The sequence below is a fragment of the Mytilus californianus genome, unplaced genomic scaffold (assembly GCF_021869535.1).
Source record: "Mytilus californianus isolate M0D057914Y unplaced genomic scaffold, xbMytCali1.0.p SCAF_3, whole genome shotgun sequence".
NCBI classification, from domain to species: domain Eukaryota; kingdom Metazoa; phylum Mollusca; class Bivalvia; order Mytilida; family Mytilidae; genus Mytilus; species Mytilus californianus.
The window spans coordinates 43,391,623-43,414,118 of record NW_026262679.1 but is presented as its reverse complement, the minus strand read 5'-3'; the positions used below and the strand labels follow the sequence as shown (position 1 = coordinate 43,414,118).

At 32.9% G+C, this 22,496-nt stretch overlaps 1 protein-coding gene across 4 annotated transcripts in view; it reads left to right on the top strand.

Annotated features, from left to right (window-relative positions):
- The window catches only part of LOC127734631 (alpha-2-macroglobulin-like), a 150,245-nt gene that overhangs the window by 117,296 nt on the left and 10,453 nt on the right, over positions 1-22,496 (top strand). For all 4 annotated transcript variants that reach the window (XM_052244611.1, XM_052244607.1, XM_052244609.1 and 1 more), the window contains 12 exons: positions 2,620-2,769; positions 3,713-3,811; positions 6,307-6,358; positions 7,535-7,621; positions 8,203-8,379; positions 8,878-9,197; positions 10,182-10,341; positions 11,703-11,920; positions 12,882-13,109; positions 13,763-13,887; positions 15,082-15,172; positions 16,095-16,181. In XM_052244611.1, the coding sequence (XP_052100571.1) occupies positions 2,620-2,769; positions 3,713-3,811; positions 6,307-6,358; positions 7,535-7,621; positions 8,203-8,379; positions 8,878-9,197; positions 10,182-10,341; positions 11,703-11,920; positions 12,882-13,109; positions 13,763-13,887; positions 15,082-15,172; positions 16,095-16,181 (1,794 nt within the window). The remainder of the gene's footprint in view (positions 1-2,619; positions 2,770-3,712; positions 3,812-6,306; positions 6,359-7,534; positions 7,622-8,202; positions 8,380-8,877; positions 9,198-10,181; positions 10,342-11,702; positions 11,921-12,881; positions 13,110-13,762; positions 13,888-15,081; positions 15,173-16,094; positions 16,182-22,496) is intronic.

The following is a 22,496-nucleotide window of genomic DNA, read 5'->3' as shown; positions in this document are numbered from 1 at the left end:
TTTTATTTTTGAGTTATTGAGTATTTTGTAAAAAAAAAGGGGGAGGGGTTTTTCACATGTCACGCTGTATCTCAAAAACGATTTATGATTATTGCTTAAAATTTTACACACTTCTTAGTTATATTAAAATTAAGATCTGTACATTTTTTGGTTTTGATTCAAAATTTTATTTTTGAGATATTGATATTTTTTTTTTAAAAAGGGGGTTTTCACATGTTGCGCCGTATCTCAAAAACGATTTATGATTATTGCTTAAAATTTTACACACTTCTTAGTTATATTAATCTAAAGATCTGTATACTTTTTGGTTTTGATTCAAAATTTTATTTTAGAGATATTGAGTTTTTTTGTAAAAAAAGGGGGTTTTTGCATGTCAGGCCGTATGTCAGAAACTATTTATGATTATTGCATAAAAAATTCACACACAAGATGACAAGCGTATCATGTGCTCATGGCACAGCTGTTTATTGGTTATTATCTTGAATAGTATTAATGATAAAGATAAACTGTAAACAGCTAATATGTTCAGCAAAGTAAGATCTACAAATAAGTTTATATGACCAAAATTGTTAATTGATCCCTTAAGGAGTATTGCCCTTTGAGAACAATTTTACACAATTTGTTTATCATGTTTTCTAACTTTAAAAAATCTTCTCCTCTGAAATTACTGAAACAATTCCAACCAAACTTAAGCTTAATGATCCTTAGGGTTTCTAAAATAAAGATTGTGTTCTATTTTCTGTTTTGTCAAAAAACATGGCCGCCATGGCTAAAATTAGAACATAGGGGTAAAATGCAGTTTTTTGGCTAATATATCTCTAACACTTAAGCAATTCGAGCATATCTGATGAGAGGTTAAAATGTTCATTAGGCCAAGTTTTATCAGCCATGAAATTTTCAGACGAATCTAACTGTCCATTGTTGGGTTGCTGCCACTAAATTGGTAATTTTAAGGAATTTTGCAGTTTTTGGTTATTATCTTGAATATTATTAATGATAAAGATAAACTGTGAACAGCAAAAATGTTCAGCAAAGTAAGATCTACAAATAAGTTAACATGACCAAAATTGTCAAATGTGTCCTTAAGGAGTTATTGCCCTTTAAAATAAATTTTTCACAATTTGTTCATTTAGTTTGCTTACTTTTAAAAATCTTTTCCTTTGAAACTGCTGAATCAATTTCAGCCAAACTTGGGCTGAATGAGTTTCAAAGTATCTAGTATAAATTTTGTATTTTATTTTCTTGTACGTCAAGAAACATAGCCACTATGGCTAAAATGGAACATAGGGGTAAAATGTATTTCTTTGCTTTTGAAGAAAATATGACAGATTCAAAGAACATCTCAATGGAATTTTTAAGCCACTCATTAATATATATAAAAAGCAAAAATAATCATTGATGAAAGATTTAAGCAAAAAATTACAGGTGAGTGATTCAGGCTCTTGAGAGCCTCTTGTTTGTTTCTTTGTCCTTAGTAAAAAATAGCAATTAACCACTAGTGCTAAAAAGCATAAAAATCCTGAATTTGTCTGTCAATGGTAACAAATAAATCTGAAATATAGTTGCTGCCAAGCAATAACTGTAAACTTTGTTATTGGAGAAAAACAGTTACCTTTCAGGACTTATCCTTAAATTTTAGGTTGGAACTTATTTTTGGTTGGTCAGATAAATGGTACCAGAGGATAGGTTACAATAGTGACGAGTTGCCCTATAAATCTCCAAATTTGCATTAATCTATCGAGATTACACACACATCTGTTTTGAATATTTCCGTAACATTTCTGTAACATTTCATTTTTTACACTTTTTATTTTGTTGTTAATATTAAGTGAAATTCAAATGAAATTTTGTATCTGGTTTTTGTCGAGCCTGCAACTTTTGTCCCAGAAAGCTGGACATAGGGATAGTGATCCGGTGGCGGCGTTAGCTAACTTCTTAAAAGCTTTATATTTTAGAAGGTGGAAGACCTGGATGCTTCATACTTTGTATATAGATGCCTTATGTGACGAAGTTTCCGTCTGTCACATGTCCATTGTCCTTGACCTCATTTTCATGGTTCAGTGACTACTTGGAAAACAAGTTGTGATTTTTGTAATGTTAATTTCTCTCTTATTATGAGTAATAGAATAACTATATTTGGTATGTGAGTACCTATCAAGGTCCTCATGCCCGTCAGACAGTTTTCACTTGACCTCAACCTCATTTCATGGATCAGTGAACAAGGTTAAGTTTTGGTGGTCAAGTCCATATCTCAGATACTATAAGCAATAGGTCTAGTATATTTGGTGTATGGAAGGATTGTAAGGTGTACATGTCCAACTGGCAGGTGTCATCTAACCTTGACCTCATTTTCATGGTTCTGTGGTTATAGTTAAGTTTTTTTGTTTTGGTCCGTTTTTCTTATTCTTTATGCAATAGGTCTACTATATTTGGTGCATGGAATGATTGTAAGGTGTACATTTCCAACTGGCAGGTGTCATCTGACTTTGACCTCATTTTCATGGTTCAGTGGTCAAAGTTAAGTTTTTGAGTTTTGGTCTTTTTTCTTATACTATATGCAATAAGTCAACTATATTTTTTTAGGTTTTATTTGATTTCATAGCATAGCTTCCATTGTAGATGCAAGTAGCATTGCCGACATCAAAAGACTTTGGTATTAAAGGAGGAGCCAACAGAGTATATACTAGATGTGTTTGTCCTGGAGAGACCCGTACCATCAAATACCATGTAATACCATACACCCTCGGCAAGATTAAAGTACTGGCCACTGTAAGTAAAGTAGATATTTCCCAACCAAAATCAGTGCCATCAAATATGATGTAATACTATGCTCCTATAGCAATACTATATTTAATAACAGTCAATCAAAGATAACAGTATTGGATCTAACTGTGTCGACTATACTTTGTATTCCTCATTTACAGTATTGGATCTAACTGTGTTGACTTTGTATTCCTTATTTAAGCAGAGTCTAACCCAGATGATCAAATTTGACCTAACAATACTTTGTATTCCTTATTTAAGCTGAGTCTATCTTAGATGATAAAATTTGACCTAGCAATACCTTGTGTTCTTTATTAGGGCCCTGCCGAATGGCAGAAGCCCTATAGTGATCAGTCTGTCAGTCCGTCCGTAACAAATTGTGTCCGCTCTATATTTAGAGAACCATTATGATTTCAAAGTTTATACTTGACATGTATATTAACCAACACCAGAGGGTGTGTCATAATGTATGTACAACTTCCTAGGTCAAAGGTCAAGGTCAAAAACTTTGGTTTTAGTTGACAACCCCATGTCCTATGGTAAAGATCATGTCCGCTCTATATCTTGAGAACCGTTATGATTTCAAAGTTTATACTTGATATGTATATAAACCAACACCAGAGGGTGTGTCATAATTTATGTACAACTTCCTAGGTCAAAGGTCAAGGTCAAAAACTTTGGTTTCAGTTGACAACCCCATGTCCAATGAAAAAGATACTAATTTTTTACCACACATTATTCACAGCGTTGCCAACAGAGATGGCTCCCATCTCAATGATATCTAGTTTAAGCTGAATCTATCTATCCCAGATGATAAAATTGGACTTAACAATACTTTGTACTCTTTATTTAAGCTGAGTCTATCTCAGATGATCAAATTGGACCTAACAATACTTTGTATTCCTTATTTAAACTGGGTTTATCTCAATACTTTGTATTATATATTTAGGCTGAGTCTATCCCAGATGATGGTACATGTGGAAACAATTCAGTCAGTGTAGATGGTACTGGAGCAAATGATGCTGTACAAAGAGAATTATTGATAGAAGTAAGTGTATAAGAAGTAAATTATTAGAGTTGTCCCACTTTGATTGGTTGTTCTGATTGGCAGAAAATTACTCCTGTTTGATTGTATTTACATTCTTGTATGTGAATTTATTTTACCTCCAATACACTACTAGGAATATCATTGGTTGAAAGGGAACATGTGGAGACCCTGTATATTTAATATGGGGTTGGTGGGCAGGCAGCTGCCAAACAGTGTCTGTTCATTAACATGAAAACGCTTTGGCGAAATTTTTTTAAAATTTAGATATGTTGTTTCCTGTGACTAAATGAAGGTCAAGTTCAATTTTTATTTTTATTTTAATACACTGTTAATAGTGGTGTTACGTCCCTTCTAAAAACAACACAGTGTTGAGGAAAAATCTGAAATGTTTCTCCCTGATAACATGAACAAATTGAAAATAAATGTAGAAAACACATTAAAAGCTAACAAGTTGTTATTGTTGGCATTTGTTTTTATATACACTAATGGAAGTAGGTTCTATATATGAAGACTTGATCACTTTGATAGGCCACTTGTCTAAATGCCACATGTTAAGATAAATTTGTTACACAGTGTGCTAGTGACCTAATACGCTCTCACCCATATAGAATTTACTGACTCAATATATATCATATTAGGTTACTAGCACACTGTGTAAATAATAATACTTTGATGAATGACTATTTTCTTGTATAATAACTAACATTGAGCAGATATTTGTGATCTATTTAAAATCAGTAAAACATAAAACTACGGTAGTTAAAATTCAGCTATAACAGTACGGTATGCCAAATGTGTTTTTTACTACCTCAATGATCACATGGTAGTAATATGCTTAATATAAAAATAAGAAGATGTATTGATTGCCAATGAAACAACTATCCAAGGTTAAATGGTGTGGATGTAAGCAGCTGTATGTCACCATATTGCTTTCAGCATTGAGCTAAACCTATACCTTATAGTTAGCTATAAAAAGCCCTTACTTGACAAAATGTAAAACAAAGAAGGAAGAAACATAAAAAAAAAATTTACTGACAGCATCCAAATATAACCATGGAATTACAGGCTCCTACAGGGTTAAATAGTGGCCAGTGAAACATCAAAGACTTGAAATTTGTATTTTCTGCTTGACTGCCAAGCATGCAGCATTTAGGAATAAGATAAGAGTCGGGTCAGCTTAGAGTCACAATAATGTTTTTGCATAGGTTTAGATGTCTGCAGTTAGACTGTAGCCTCATGAACTCATTTTGGTTATTTGGAAGGTGAAGCAGGTGAGGTTTTATTCAATAAAAGAGATTTAAAATACTCTTAAAGGTGAACTATCTTGCTTCTGTGAAAAATGCTGAACAATGAAAATCTTGTGTCAAACCTGATCTGAATGCACACTTTGGGGATTCCAAGACAACTCAGTGTATTTGTTTAGAAAGTCGTCAATAACCAGGGGTTCAAATTTACTATAAATAATAAAAGGTCCAGGACCATTTGAAATTTTAAGTGAAGGGTCCTCCATCAGAAACCAATGGTCGGCATCAAGCATCAGTGTAAAGAATGGTAGGTCCTTGACTTTTGTAATTAGTCCCCTACCGACGAAGTCAAAGGGGACTTTAGGTTTGCACTCTGTCTGTCTGTCTGTCTGTCTGTCTGTCCGCATGTCTGTCCATCTATCAGTCCGGCAAATCAGTTTTCCAGACTTTTTTTCTTCTTGCTTGAAGATATTGAGTTGATATTTGGTTTATTGATTTATCATGACAAGTTACAGGTCAAGTTCAATTTTCACGATTTTAGCTTCTCTCTTTGTTCAGTTAAAACCCTTTCCCTAGAATTAAATTTTTGATTATTGATTAGTAGATTTCTGTTCAAAGGGAAATAACTAATTTTTTAAAAGACAAAATGACATTTTGGATTTTTTTTCTTTTCTTTGGTAAATTGTTTGAAGAATTTAGTGGTAGGTTTGTTTGTCATTCTTGAAGATATTGATTTGATAATTAGTATATAGTTTTATCATGACAAGTTACAGATCAAGTTGGAATTTTATTCCAGTCGGATAATTTGTGCAGAGTTATGGTCTTTGGACATAGAAAATTCACTTAAATAATCAGTTTTCAACAATTTTTTTCATCATGCTTGAAGATTTTGACTTGATTTTTTTATGTAGTTTACACCATGACAAGTTATAGATCTAGTTAGAATTTCATTCCATTACAATGAATTTGTAACCGGTAGGGGACTATGTATTGACATGCAATACTCACAGAATGCTTGTTTAAAAATGAAAAGTCATCTCCTCGGACTCACACTATTGAACCCTTGATAACAGGTTTGACTATCTTACTGCCAGATAATTGAATTATACATGGCATAATGGACAATATTTCAGGAGGTTTCAGAGTAAAAACATTACCCAAATTTCTCTATATTTATTAGTCCTCTTTTAAAAGATACTGGATCTTATTCTGAGCTCTCACATTTTAAAAAGTTTTATGTTTACTTTTTAGGCAGAAGGAATAGAGAAAGAGTACACTGCTACATCATATATCTGTCCTGAAGGTAAGAAAAAACATTTTTATTGGGTAGATGTAAAGAATAGGGAAGGATTGTTTTATCTACATAAGTAAAAAAGGGGGAGTTTTTATATACAAACAGGGGAAAAGACCGGTACATCATATACTACCAAAAAAAGATAGACAGATGCCAATTATATAAATATATTAATCACGAAAAAGGGGATAAAATGGTGTAACTTGAATGTGGCTATAAATTCTTTAGTAATTCTTAAAGCCTATTATCATAATGAAAATCAAGTATAAGGGGTAAAAAAACTACTGCAAAGAACTAAATGTACAAGAAGGAGAACATGAAACTAGTTAATGTTGACTAATTCCTGCTTGGATTTGAAAAAATATCTGAGTTGGAGTTATTCAGGTTCGTACTTATATCTCCTTAGCTATTTGAACTCATCAATAATGATTTACCAAAACTGCTGATTGCAAAGACAAGTTTAAACACTTGATCATACATTTGTGATAGTTTAACTGGAGAGCAGGATTTTTATTAGAAAATCATGTTGTCTCCTCTTGAACTTGAAACCGGGACCTCTGTGTTACAAGTCAGCACCCATTACCGACTGAGCTAAAGAAGTACTTCCCTAGCTCAACTGCTTTCATACCGCTGGCTAATTACCTACTATGCAAGGGAAGCAATCTTGTCACACTTCTCCGACCTCAAGATTCATCATACCATTATGACTCTCACAACACATACCCTGACTAGAAATCCTCTCAAACCACTGTAGGCTTTTTAGTTAGGTACCAAATGTAATCATAGAGCATGATTATTATTAGAAAATCCCTTCGTCTCCTCTGGAACTTGAACCAGGGACCTCTATGTTACAAGTCGGCACTCTAACTGACTTTGCTAAATAAGTATTTCCCTAGCTCAATGGCATACAGCTGGCTAGTTATCTACTATTCAAGGGAAGCAATCCTGTTTCACTAGTTCTATCATAGTATGAATTATCTTAGTTGTTATCAAGCACAGATAAACATGACCTTATTTCTTTGGAAATTTTGGAAGCTAAAAGCATTCCAATTGTTGAATGCTTTTGCATGTAGTGTTTCAGTGCAAAATGGATATATATATTTATTTATTTCTGTTCCAGAAAATATATTATATATACATTTTACACTGGTTAACAGATATATTTTCTTATGTTATTTTAAACAGGAGCTGAAGTTACAGAATCAATGTTACTGCCACTGCCATCTACTGACCTGGTGGAGGATTCAGCTAGAGGATACATTAATATCATTGGTAATACAATGTTATTCTGTGTTAAACCTGAACTTATTGATTGATAGAACTAAAATAAGATCAATGATTGTAATTGGAAAAGTAACCACTAACCCTTATTCCTTTCACTTGTATTCATCTGCAAACTTTTCATGATTTAATTCTAAAAAAAGGATATAACTTTCTTTTTTTCTCTTTTGTATGGAGGTTTTACACTCAAATAATACAGGATTCCCCAAATATGAGTTGTCACAATACATGTATATATGTTATTGTTTTTTTTAAGTATTTTCATCTTAGTTACCTTTTATTTCTAATTGGGAAATAATGTAAATTACTAGATTTTGGAATATTTAGATATTTTCTGGCTTTTATGGAAACATGTTATGTAGCATAAGATTATCAGTCCTTACACATACATTTGGTTTATGATTGGACTTCTGAGGTGAATTAGATTATAGAAAAATAATTGGTTGCTGAAATTTTCTATAAATGCATACAAAAATTACCCATCAAAACTTACTTGACAAAACCTGGTAATTATCAACCTTTTATATAGATTTTATAATTTTTTTAATCATAAATATTCATATGTGTTACAGGTGATATTATGGGACCAGCTTTATCCAATCTGAAAGATCTACTACAAATGCCTTATGGATGTGGAGAGCAAAACATGGCTTCTTTCTCACCTAATATCTTTGCTTTACAATACCTGGGTAATACCAACCAGCTTTTACCAAAAATAGAAGACGAAGCCAAAGGATACATGAGAATAGGTAAAATAATTTTCTGAAGAAGGATGACATCTTAAATTATTTCTAAAGTTAAAAGAGGTTAAGCCAAGGGATATATGAACTTCAAAATAGAAAAATAAGATTATTCTCTGATATGGTAAAAAGGCAAAAGAGAACCAGTAACAATTTGAAGTTAGCCTTAACATAAAAAGTATTACTTTTAGTAGTTCCATGAAAAATGGAAGATACCATTAAAATGTAACATTGTGATTAGTGTGTTTAGAGCACAGGTGTCTTTTTGAGGGTTTGCTTACAATTTTACAGTTCCTGTTTTGATTTATCTTCAGAAAGTTTGAGAAATTGCATTTGACAAATAAAAAAAATAACTTTGACAGCAGAATTTCTTCTTCAATTTCTTAGTCTGTGAGCACAGTTTTGATTGTTTTAGTTAGAATTTTTCTAAATATAGCAATGAAATTAAATTACAAAATAAAAATGTTTTATGACCATTAATGATATAGATTTATCATTTTTACATAGGATATCAAAGACAGTTGAAATATCGTCATGACGATGGCTCTTACAGTGCTTTTGGTGGTACAGGATCAGGCAGTATATGGTTGACGTCCTTTGTTGTTAAATGTTTGGGACAGTCACGACCTTACATCAGTATAGATGCTGATGATTTGAATAAGAGTATCACCTGGTTTAGACGCCAGCAGTTAGAAAATGGCTGTTTCCCTAAGATTGGTTACACTCATAGTTATTACTTGAAGGGAGGATTTTCTGACAGGAGTAATGAAGCATCTTTGACTGCTTTTGTACTTATAGCTATGCTGGAAGCTGGAATTCCTTCATCAGTAAGTAGAACTTCTATGTTCTCTCCTTATAATCGTGTCTCCTGACAGTGTATGACTATAAAGATTGATGGATCCCTCAAAAAGATGGGCTTTGTGTTGATCATTGATTTGTGATCAATTTTAGTTAGGTTATGAGTTTATTATCACTATTTGAATTAAATAACAAGAGTTGATATCAATCGATATCCAATTCTCACGAGTTGTTGAACCTATTTCTCTTATGGTCAACACTCTAATTGTGTTAAATGAAAAATTCCGCAAATCCTTGATCAAGTCTTTTGCAAATACCAGTATGACATATGTTCAAACTGACCCTGGGTTCAAATTTCAGGGGGTTCAATTTTCCATATGACACCAGCATCAAACTTTTACATCAGACATTTAAATTTTCAAACTTTTTGTACGCTTCAGAATGTAATAAAATTTGACAAAATGAAGATTTTCAGGTGAAAAGTGTGAGTGTTTTGTATTTAATTGAAGAAATCACATATGTCCATTGCCATGGACGAAATGTACATCTTCTTAACCTTTCAAAGTCATCAATTACATAACGAATAGCGAATGGAAATGTCATAACATCGTCTCATGATGTTGGATAAGCCAATCAAATAAACACAGTTTTTGTATCACTTTTTGGTATTACACTCCATGCAGTGTGATATGAGAAATATCTTTTATGCATGAAAAAGATAACAGGCCACAACCATAACAGTAGTTTTATATAACAATTAATGTCTTAAGGTTTTTAGGGGTAAAGATGGCTTAAAAAAAAAGGTTCAAGTGTTAACTACAATTATAGACAAAGGAAGATAACTCTTATTAAAAGTATTTCCGAAAATTGTTCCATTGGATTTTAAGTAAAAGCAATATTTAATCTTCAGTGCTCACAAGCACTTGGATTTTTGTGCAGTTGGATCTCATTGATGTTAATTCTGCATAGCTGTTTATTTAAATGAAGGTTGGTATGGAAAATGTATTTTGTAGGATCCATCAGTAATTAAGGCAGTAAGATGTTTAGATGTACAGGATATACCAGATACTTATACTATGGCCATAATGGCCTATGCTTATACATTATATGACTTGAGACATCTTAGGAGACAACAGGTCATTAAAATGTTGGATGAGAGAGCCACAGTAAAAGGTAAATACAACATGTATCTCTTATTTTTATATACCTGTCCTGTCAAACACTGTTGTTCCACTGTTTGTTCATCTGACTGGTGTTGACATTTCATGCCCTTAAGTATACCTTTTTAAAGTAGTTTACTTTCAACTAGTCTTATTATAATTGTAGGTGGAGGATGTATAATTCTTGACCCATTTGTCAGTTGGTCTGTCTGCACATCAGTCAGTCTGTCAATCATTTTCATTCGAGATGCTAAATAAAATATTTTATACCAGATTGTAACCACACTTGGATATTTGGTCACATATTATGAGAGGAATTTTCCTATTGATTTTGAGTTGATTTCCTCCAAGGTCAATGTCAAAGTTGCTATAAATAGCTTGAAATTTATGCAGAAGTCATTTCCAGATGCTAAAGCAAATACTGGATAATGAATTGCAACCATACTTGTTTATATGGTCACATATAATAAGATGAAAATTCCTATTGATTTTGAAGTCATTATCCAAGGTCAAGGTCAAAGTTACTAAAACTAAACTGAAAATTAAGCAGGAAAGTTGTTTCTAGATTATAAATCAAATACTACATAAGGGATTGCAACTGTACTTGGATATATAGTCACATATATGAAGAGGAAGATCCCTTTTGATTTTAAGGTCACTACATCCAAGATCAAGGTCTTTTACTTAAAATAGACTGAAATTTATGCCGAAAAGTGGTATCCATATATGTTTAATGCAAATGTCTACAATAAAAAACATAGTTTAACATAGAAAAATATGTGTAAACTAAACAAACGGTTAAGTTATCTAACAATGTCTAATATAATCAGATAAAAAGATTGATAATTAAGTTTGTCTGATTGCAGTATGTCAGTGTTGTGTTCTGTATCCAAGCTATATTTGTGCAGCTGATGCAACTAACTAAATAACTGATCATTTCTAACTGTTTAATTAGGCTTTTTATCAGACCTTTGTGGTCGTATAAAATGCCTTATTTAATTATTATTTGGTTTCTAGACAATAACTTTAGAATCAGTGTATGGATCGCTTTGAAATTGTACCACAAGGTTCCATTCCACAAAAGGAAGGTTTAGGAATTAGGGTTTAATTTACAATTTAGCATGTTGTATGCACTCCTATTTATTGTTGAAACGTCTCGATGTTTTTATTTTTGATGTCATTGTGTATGTCATAACAAGAGTTCAATGTTCAAAAATGAAGAACTTTTTGTGAAACCTATCCTATAACAATGTTTGCAACAATAAAAATGATCACAAAAATTTCTAAATTTACAGTATGACAAACATGAATGCACAAATGTAAAAACTATTAAAAGTGGTAAACCTTATTCAAGATTGTTTGACAATATTACAGATGGTATGAAATACTGGAGCCGTACAGAGAAGAAGGAAGATGCTAAAAAGAAACAGAAATGGTACTATACAGCTGTGTCAGCAGAGGTTGAAATGACAGCATATGCCCTACTGGCTCATGTCACTGGAGAACAACAGAATGCTGCTACTAATGCCAGACCTATGGTCATGTGGTTAACAAAACAAAGGAATCCAAGAGGGGGATTCTCCTCAACACAGGTACCTTAATGACAGCATTAAGCCAATGGTTATGCTTTTATTCCACAAGGAGTGTTTTGCTATACAAAAAAATAATAGTATGATTAATCTGTAAAGGCCAGAGGTTATTTGGCTCACAGTGGAACCACATGTATGCTTTTTACATGAAAGAGATATATAACAGATATTCATTACAAGGAATAAAAATATCCTTATTAAGATTATTCAAGAACATCATGTTGCATATGTCAAAATCATATTATTCCTTTGATTTTTTTGAAAGCTACACACCGACATTACTGTTTATTGTCATACTGCAAATACACAAAATGTAAATATTCCTCAAGTTAGACTTCAGGATCTAGCTTTTTTCATTTATCAGTTTTTGCATGTATCCTGTCAAACTTTTAATGATATATAAAGGGATATAATTTTTTTGAAAGCGAAGATAATATTTGTGCTGCTGAAGCTGTGATGTAGCCATTCAAACTACTTTAAAAATGGTATAATCTCAGTCCAATTTAGTGCTTGACATATAATATAGAAATCTGTCTCTTGTTATTAAAAAGACTGTTAATTGACCTCTAGATGTTTCTGTGTTTTTATGCCCCACCTACGATAGTAGAGTGGCATAATGTTTTTCGGTGCGTACGTCCTGTCGGTTGTTCGTCCGTCTGTCCCGCTTCAGGTTAGAGTTTTTAGTCTAGGTAGTTTTTGATGAAGTTGAAGTCCAATCAACTTGAACCTTAGTACACATGTTCCCTATGATATGATCTTTCTAATTTTAATGCCAAATTAGAGTTTTGATCCCAATTTCACAGTCCACTGAACATAGAAAATGATAGTGCGAGTGGGGCATCCGTTTACTATGGACACATTCTTGTTGTCTATGTGTTGCAGTCTGATTGACATATACCCCTAATATTATTTTATTGATATGTATTGATTAGATATTAAAATGTTTCCAATTTTGTTTTGGCAGGACACTATTGTAGCATTACAGGCTTTGGCTAGATATGCCACATTAGTATACCAAGGTGGTGTAAATGTTTCCATAGAAATGATGGAGAAAAACAAGAAAAACCCTGACAGAACTACAACATTTAGTATTGATGATGACAACACACTAGTCCTGCAATCAGAACGAATCAGTATCCTACCAAGTACTCTCGAGGCAAAAGTATCTGGAGTTGGATGTGCTATGGTTCAGGTAGGTCAAAAGGTCAAAGTGCAATTGATCGGTCTTGTTACTTCATTTGTACTGCTCTTCATTGGGTGATCCAATAATATGACTGGGAATAATTCATCTTAAAATTATAAAATCGAATTCTGATTTCTACATCCCTTGATGGAAAAGGCTTTTTCTGTATATCAGGACATTTTCACCATGTTCACAGTAGACATTTTACCACAAATTTAACCCTTCACAATGATTTCACTGTGCTTGAGATGCATTGTACCAGTCTTTGAAACTTGAACAATCAACATGACGAATTTTTAACTGCTCCTAAGTCTCAAACAGGGAACAAAACCTAACGTGAAAATAACCTGTTATATGATTGCATGTCTTTTTCTAAGTTAATTTGATGTTGTACAGCTGTTATTACTTCAAACTATGGTAGGGTTTTAGTTCGGCACCAATTGTAATTTGGATGCATGTTTTGTCTCCCGAAATTACACACTGTACCAGTGTATTTACTTTTGAAAGCCTGAAAGCACTTTATAGAATACAGAAAACCCAGTTTGCTGTCAGTTTGACAGCTCATTCCTTGTTTTTTTACTGTCTGCCTAGAATGTTACTTTTATTTTGAAAGAGAAAAAATACAGCCGATTTGAATTTTCATTATTGTACCTCTACTATAGGCTAACGTGAAGTACAATGTATATGAGACTCCTACCAGTCCGACCTTTGACATGAAGGTCAGTGTGTACAGAGCTAAAGACCACGCCAACCAATGTAGTAGAAGAACACTCAGTATCTGTGTTAAGTAAGTTAATGGAATCTAAAGAACTTTGTGCACTTAAAATAAGCCGAAGATCACCATGAAAACAAATGCAAAACATGTGTTTAACATTAATTGGAAGTTGAAAAAGTATGTAAATTGCACATTAATTCAGTGTGAGTGTGTGGAAGTCCTATATTAAAAAGATATGACTTTGAAAGTAAAATAGTACTGTACTTAAGTTAAAGACTGTTTGATCTTTTAAACACTTTAAAATTTGAAGGACTTATACAAAGCATCAGCAGCTGTCTGAAACACTAAATCTGAACAAATCATAAGTTTCTGACTTTATACACATTATGTAATGCTGCAAGAAGAAATAGGAAATCTTTAATGCAACATTATATTTTGATATTTACTAGTAAATAATAGATTTTCTTTAATAATTCAAGTCGAATAATAATATCCATTAAGTAGATAACTGAAGAATTTGAAAAGAAATTAAGGGACCCTCTCCTTTGTCATGCCTTAATTCAGTTCCTATTTACAGGTCCATGTGGTGTGGATGACATAATTTCCATGTATTTGCATATTTTCTTTGTGTTTCTGTATTTCCAGGTGCAGGGAGTAACAGTAACATAATTTTGCTATATTTACATACATGTAGGCCCAGGCTTTGGTGCTGTCTGTAACAATTTTTTACAATTATTACAAATTTCCTGTTGAACAGGTCCTGATTGTGTCACTGGTTTTACTGTATTTGAATGCTGTGGTATAGTCTGTAACATGATTTTGCAGTATTTTTCCAGGATCTGGTGATGTCCTTGACATTTTACCTTTTTCTTTATTTCCATACAAAATTTTGGATGTAATTACATATTTCCAGTCAATGGTTATTTCTGTGACTTAATTTTTCTGTATTTATATATAATTAGACCTTGATGATGTTTGTAACCTAATTTTACTGTAATTACAGATTTACGGGACCTGGTGTTGTCAGTAATATGGCTATAGTTTGTAACCTTATTTTACTGTGACAGGACCTGGTGGTGTCAGTAATATGGCTATAGTTTGTAACCTTATTTTACTGTAATTACAGATTTACAGGACCTGGTGGTGTCAGTAATATGGCTATAGTTTGTAACCTTATTTTACTATAATTACAGATTTACAGGACCTGGTGGTGTCAGTAATATGGCTATAGTTAACGTTTGTAACCTTATTTTACTGTATTTACAGATTTACAGGACCTGGTGGTGTCAGTAATATGGCTATAGTTGATGTGAAAATGGTCACTGGTTGGGTCCCAGTTAAAGATTCTCTGAAAAAGGTAGGTTCTGAGTAGTGGAAAAAGCCTAACCATATATATAACAAAAATATCCTTATCTAAATGTGACCTATCATTATTGTTATCTACTTCACAAAAACAAAGATACTGATACAAAATATGACATATATGTTTTCAGGCTTTGTTTGTTACAGTTAATATGCCATATATAAGTCTTTGAATGTTCATTGAAAGACAAATGAATGGTATCTATAATACTAAAATAACGAGGTCCAATTTGTTAGCCGGCATGACGTAAAAACGATGATTCAAAGAATTCAAAGTTATACATAATTAATATAGGACAATGGTGTTGTTTAAAAATTACACCATTCCAGACCCTTTTGTTTTCCACATAATTAATATTACCAATAATTAACAAGTTCCGGGTCAAATCCAATACCGATACCATTAGTATATGTCACATATAGTTTCCAGTTGTATTTATGTATGTATGTTCTGTATCTCCATCCTTAAATAGGAGCACCGCCATGGGTTATGGTGTAAAGGAGGACATTTAACACACTGTATCAGTACAATTCAAAATGTGAGCATTTGCTTACCCAGATTTCAAGCCTGACCTTGACGGGTCTTACCAACAGAAATTACAGAAATTTATGTTAATCTTCCCCAAAAACAGTTTATTCTGTAGTAAGAAAACCAGGATGGGTTCAAACAGAAACATTTTGATATCAGAGAAAATTATGCACATTTAAATCAGCATGAATTTATCACATGACGATACAAATACTAAAAAACAGGCTAAAATAAGGCTTAGGTACGGAACCACGATGTCTCGGGTGTGTTCTTGTAATTATAAAATAAATCATGTATGTGAAATTTTTTAAAATTAAATGATCTTTTACCTTATGAAATAATTACCAGAAAATATCAAAAGATTAATTTTGTATTTTTTGTTGTATAGCTAATTGTGGAGAAAAATGACCCAACTTACATAGGTGTAGAGAAATATGAAGTGGATGGTAGTTATGTACACATATACTTTGATCAGGTAATATATGCATAAATATGAAGTGGATGGTAGTTATGTACACATATACTTTGATCAGTAATACATGTATAACTATGAAGTGGATGGTAGTTATGTACACATATACTTTGATCAGTAATACATGTATAAATATGAAGTGGATGGTAGTTATGTACACATATACTTTGATCAGTAATACATGTATGAATATGAAGTGGATGGTAGTTATGTACACATATACTTTGATCAGTAATACATGTATAAATATGAAGTGGATGGTAGTTATGTACACATATACTTTGATCAGTAATACATGTATAAATATGAAGTGGATGGTAGTTATGTACACATATACTTTGATCAGGTAATACATGTATGAATATGAAGTGGATGGTAGTTATGTACACATATACTTTGATCAGGTAATACATGTATAAATATGAAGTGGATGGTAGTTATGTACACATATACTTTGATCAGGTAATATATGTATAAATATGAAGTGGATGGTAGTTATGTACACATATACTTTGATCAGGTAATATATGTATAAATATGAAGTGGATGGTAGTTATGTACACATATACTTTGATCAGTAATACATGTATAAATATGAAGTGGATGGTAGTTATGTACACATATACTTTGATCAGTAATGCATGTATGAATATGAAGTGGATGGTAGTTGTGTACACATATACTTTGATCAGGTAATATATGTATAAATGGGAACTATTGATTCTAATATGACGTCCTTATTTCACTTTTCACAAAGCGATGTTCTAATTAGCACAAAATATATTTGACACATGCACACAAACTTACTGTTTACATTCTTGTTATTTTCATTTTGTATACTAATAAAATATATACTTTTTGGCTGCTTACATAAAATTTATTATATATCGTTATTCAAACAACATATTTGTTTTTAAGCGTATTAAATATGAAAATGTAATGTACATACTTCATGGGGAGGAAACGGAACCAGCCAAACATTTGTAAGGTATTTTTGTACCCTTCAACATGTAAAAATACTGTTTTTGTCCTATTAGAATTGAAATAATTCCTGAATGTCATGCTCTATGCTCATAACGCTATAACACTCAGTGTAAAATATCAACAAATATAATGCCTACCCATGTTTAAATGAGCAAAGAGCATGATATGAAGCAATTAATTCTTAATTTTGACCAGATAGTGGGTTGGGCTCATTGAGAAGGAATTTACATTCCTATAAATCAATTATCTATAAAGACATAATTTGCCCTAAAGAGGAAAGTAGGTAAAAAGCTTGGGTTTCAGAAAGTCCGGAAAAAAAATCATAAGTTTATTATACCCCCGCTTTAAAAAAGTGGGGGTATACTGTTTTACCTCTATCTGTCCGTCCATCCGTCAGTCCGTCAGTCCATCCTTCCGTCCCATGAATATTTTTCAAAAGTGGGGGTATACTGTTTTACCTCTGTCTGTCCGTCCATCCGTCAGTCCATCCTTCCGTCCCATGAATATTTTTCGTCGCATCTTTCTCAGGAACTACATTACAAGGATTTCTGAAATTTGGTTTCAGGGTTTATATGAGAGCTATACCGTGTGATGCGTTTTCAGATTCATCACTCAACAACTTCCTGTTTACAGAACACTTGTATCATTTTTCACATGATAGCCAAGTTGAAAATTTTCGTCACATTTTTCTCAGGAACTACAATACAAGGATTTCTGAAATTTGGTTTCAGGGTTTATATGAGTCAGCTATACTGTGTGATGCGTTTTCAGATTCATCACTCAACAACTTCCTGTTTACCGAACACTTGTATCATTTTACAGGTAGCACGGTAGTATTTGCATTCCAGAATTTAGGTTGCTCTTTTGTGTACCCTACTTAAGTCAATGTATCTGAACATTATGATTGGACAAACAATACAGTATCTACTGAACATACTTTCCCAAACTGAGGGATGAATCAGGTGTAGATAAATATGAAATAATTTTACATACAGATGAAAATGAATTTTTGAGAATTTTGTATTCACTGCACGATAAAAGACCTAAAAGCACTAGTGGCCTTAGGTTCTTAAAGATAGCAAAAAAAGTAAACGGTCATGATACATATGCAAATCCATTTCTGAATAGTAAAATGAAAGTACTTCAGTTAACTGTGAATGTAGAATTTTTGGCAGTGTTAGAAAGTGGTGAAAATTCGAAAAAGGCTATCATTATCCCTTATGGGCCAGGAAATACTACCGTGCCACCTTAAGGGGGATATACATGTTTACACTAAATCAATGAAGGATTTTTTTTTACCTATGCAATTTGTAAGTTTATCAATAAAAAGTTGATTAAGGGCAACTATGATAAAAACAGCCCTTAAATTTTACCCCTGGGAGTGAAAATTGCTGATTCAGCAAATTTTGCCTGATCTGTGGGTAATAAAGTAAAAATTTACCTAGAAAGTAGAACTTCATTATTTTTATGTAACTTGCAATACATTTTTAATTATAAATGCTCGCTTTAACTTTTCGCAGTGTCTGACACATGTGCAACCACTGGAATTTGAGACACGACATATTTTATTTGCCTGTACATCCTATTATTTTCACCGAAATAAATAAATTGCATAATTTCTTATTTTTTTCCACACAAGTACAGCTTTACTAGTTTTCTTTAGGTTTAATATGTAGTTCTGTGGTAACATGATGCCAGTATGAACTTTTTTGGAACCAGCAAGTGGTTAAGGGGTCCTTACTTATTCATTTAGCCCTCATATTTGGCTGAAATAGAGATAGCAATAGGGGTTTCTTTACACTGACAAGACATTTTTTTTGACAAAGAATGTAATTATGATTGTTTATCAGCAAGATTAAATAGTTTATTCATTTTCCATGCAAATGTCATTAATTTTTTTGATTTTCTGACAATGAAAAGCACAATAAAGGTAAAATGATTATGTAAGGGGACATAATTTAACTTAATGCATACATGAGAAATAGACAAACAGTCAACTTAGAGATATATTCTAGTATATGTATTGTCAAAAAGATTTTAGAATACTAGTTAACTGCCATCTAAAGAATCTTGTTGTGTTGCCTTCATAATCTCGAAATGCTTAAAGTAATGTAAGGCATGCTGTAAAATGTGGAATGGACTTTAATATAATTTTTCATGATTTGGTTCTTAAACTGTTTCTTTCAGTCAGATTAACTATAAATAGAGTTGGCAATCCAATAATTGCTCCTGAATCACCATGTTTGACTTCTGTGTTGATTTGAAACATCATATATTTGGATTTTGTTCACTCCTTAAGTAAAAATGGTAAGATGATAAAAAAGTGAAAAGCTGCCAGCTGGGGTAGGGGTGTAATCTTTCATTTTTTAGCTCACCGGGGCCCGAAGGGCCCCATGTGAGCTTATGCCATCACTTGGCGTCCGTCGTCTGTTGTCGTAAACTATTTCAAAAATCTTCTCCTCTGAAACTACTGGGCCAAATACCTTCAAACTTTAACTAAATGTTCCTTAGGGTATCTAGTTTATAAATTGTATCCAAAGTTTTGATCCATCAACAAACATGGCCGCTATGGCTAAAAATAGAACATAGGGGTCAAATGCAGTTTTTGGCTTATATCTCAAAAACTAAAGCTTTTAGAGCAAATCTGACATGGGGTAAAATTGTTCAATTGGTCAAGATCTATCAGCTCTAAAATTTTCAGACGAATCGAACAACCCATTGTTGGGTTGCTGCCACTGAATTGGTAGTTTTAACAAAATTTTGCAGTTTTTATACGACTGCAAAAAAATTTTGTGGTCGTATATTGGTATGACGTTGGCGTCGCTGTCGTCGTCCGAAGACACATTGGTTTTCACACTCTAACTTTAGTTTAAGTGAATGGATCTCTATGAAATTTTACCATAAGGTTCAATACAACAAATGGAAGGTGGGGATTGATTTTGGGGGTTATGGTACCAACAGTTAAGGAATTAGGGGCCAAAAATAAGAAATTTTGTAACTTCCAGACATAACTTGTGTGTTAGTGTATGGATCTCTCTGACATTGTACCACAAGGTTCCATATCACAAAGGGAATGCTGGGATTGATTTTGGGGGTAATTGCCTCCAAATTTTAGGAATTAGGGGCCAAAAACAAGCATTTTTCTAGTTTCATGACAATAACTTGTGTGTAAGTGTATGGATCTCTCTGACATTGTACCACAAGGTTCCATATCACAAAGGGAATGCTGGGATTGATTTTGGGGGTAATTGCCTCCAAATTTTAGGAATTAGGGGCCAAAAAGGGGCAAAAAACAAGCATTTTTCTAGTTTCATGACAATAACTTGTGTGTAAGTGTATGGATCTTTATGAAATTGTACTACAAGGTTCCATATCACAAAGGGAAAGCTGGGTTTGAGTTTGGTGGGTAATTGCCCAAAACGTTTAGGAATAAGGGGCCAAAAAGTGGCCAAAAATAAGCATGTTTCTAGTTTCCAGACAATAACTTGTGTTCAAGTGTATGGATCTCTCTGAAATTGTACTGCAATGTACCATACCACAAAGGGAAGGCTGGGATTGAGTTTGGGGGTGATGAATCATAAGGGGGTTGTTAAAAATTTTTTGGGGGGGGATTTTCTTTTCCTTTTTTTTCTTTAAAATTTTCCATTTTAAATTGGTTATTTCTGATTTATATATAAAAGCAAATAATAATTATATGGTTTTAATAGGTAAATTAAAAAATTTTAAGTTCTTAGACCACATTCATTCTGTGTCAGAAACCTATGCTGTGTCAAATATTTAATTACAATCCAAATTCAGTGCTGTATCAAGCTTGAATGTTGTGTCCATACTTGCCCCAACTCTGCGGTCGTATCAAGCTGCGCCCCAGCAGAGCAGTTTATTTGTTATTATTTTGAATATTATTATAGATATATATAAACTGTAAGTAGCAATAATGTTAAGCAAAGTAAGATCTTCAAAAAAGTTATTATGATCATAATTGTCAATTGACCCCTTAAGGAGTTATTGCCCTTTAAAGACAATTTTACACATTTTGTTCATCAAGTTTGCTAACATTTAAAAATCTCCTCTGAAACTACTGTGCCAAGTACCTTCAAACTTTAATTAAATGTTCCTTAGGGTATCTTGTTTATAAATTGTATCCGAAGATTATATTCATCGACAAACATGGCCGCCATGGCTAAAAATAGAACATAAGGGTCAAATGCAGTTTTTGGCTTATATCTCAAAAACTAAATCTTTTAGAGCAAATGTGACATGGAGTAAAATTGTTTAATTGGTCAAGATCTATCGGCCCTGAAATTTTCAGACGAATCGAACAACCTTGTTTATAAATTGTATCCGAAGATTATATTCATCGACAAACATGGCCGCCATGGCTAAAAATAGAACATAAGGGTCAAATGCAGTTTTTGGCTTATATCTCCTCTGAAATACAGGTGAGCGATTCAGGCTCTTGAGAGCCTCTTGTTTTGGTAAGAAATAAGTGCAGACTAGTATTCTTTATTGTAATATGTTACATAGTAAGAAGGCTATGCATCATAGGTGTCATGACTGATTTCAAGTTTGAAACGTCTTGGTTAAGGTAGCACGGTAGTATTTGCATTCCAGAACTTAGGTTGCTCTTCTGTGTACCCTACTTAAGTCAATGTATCTGAACATTATGATTGGACAAACAATACAGTATTTACTGAACATACTTTCCCAAACTGAGGGATGAATCAAGTGTAGAAAAATATGAAATAATTTTACATACAGATGAAAATGAATTTTTGAGAATTTTGTATTCACTGAACGATAAAGCACTAGTGGCCTTAGGTTCTTAAAGATAGCAAAAAAAGTAAACGGTCATGATACATATTCAAATTCATTTCTGAATAGTAAAATGAAAGTACTTCAGTTAACTGTGAATGTAGAATTTTTGGCAGTGTTAGAAAGTGGTGAAAATTCTAAAAAGGCTATCATTATCCCTTATGGGCCAGGAAATACTACCGTGCCACCTACACATGATAGCCAAGTTGAAAATTTTCATCACATTTTTCTCAGGAACTACAATACAAGGATTTCTGAAATTTGGTTTCAGGGTTTATATGAGTAAGCTATACCATGTGATGCGTTTTCAGATTCATCACTCAACAACCTCCTGTTTACCTTATACTTTAAGTGGGTGGGGTATCATTAGTGAGCAGTAGCTCACAGATTCACTTGTTTGTCCAAAGTCTTTTTATGCCCCTGCCGTAGCGGAGGGGGCATTAAGTGTTACCCATGTCTGTCAGTCCCAAATACTATAAAACTTATACACAATGCATATTACCACAACACACAGATCAAATT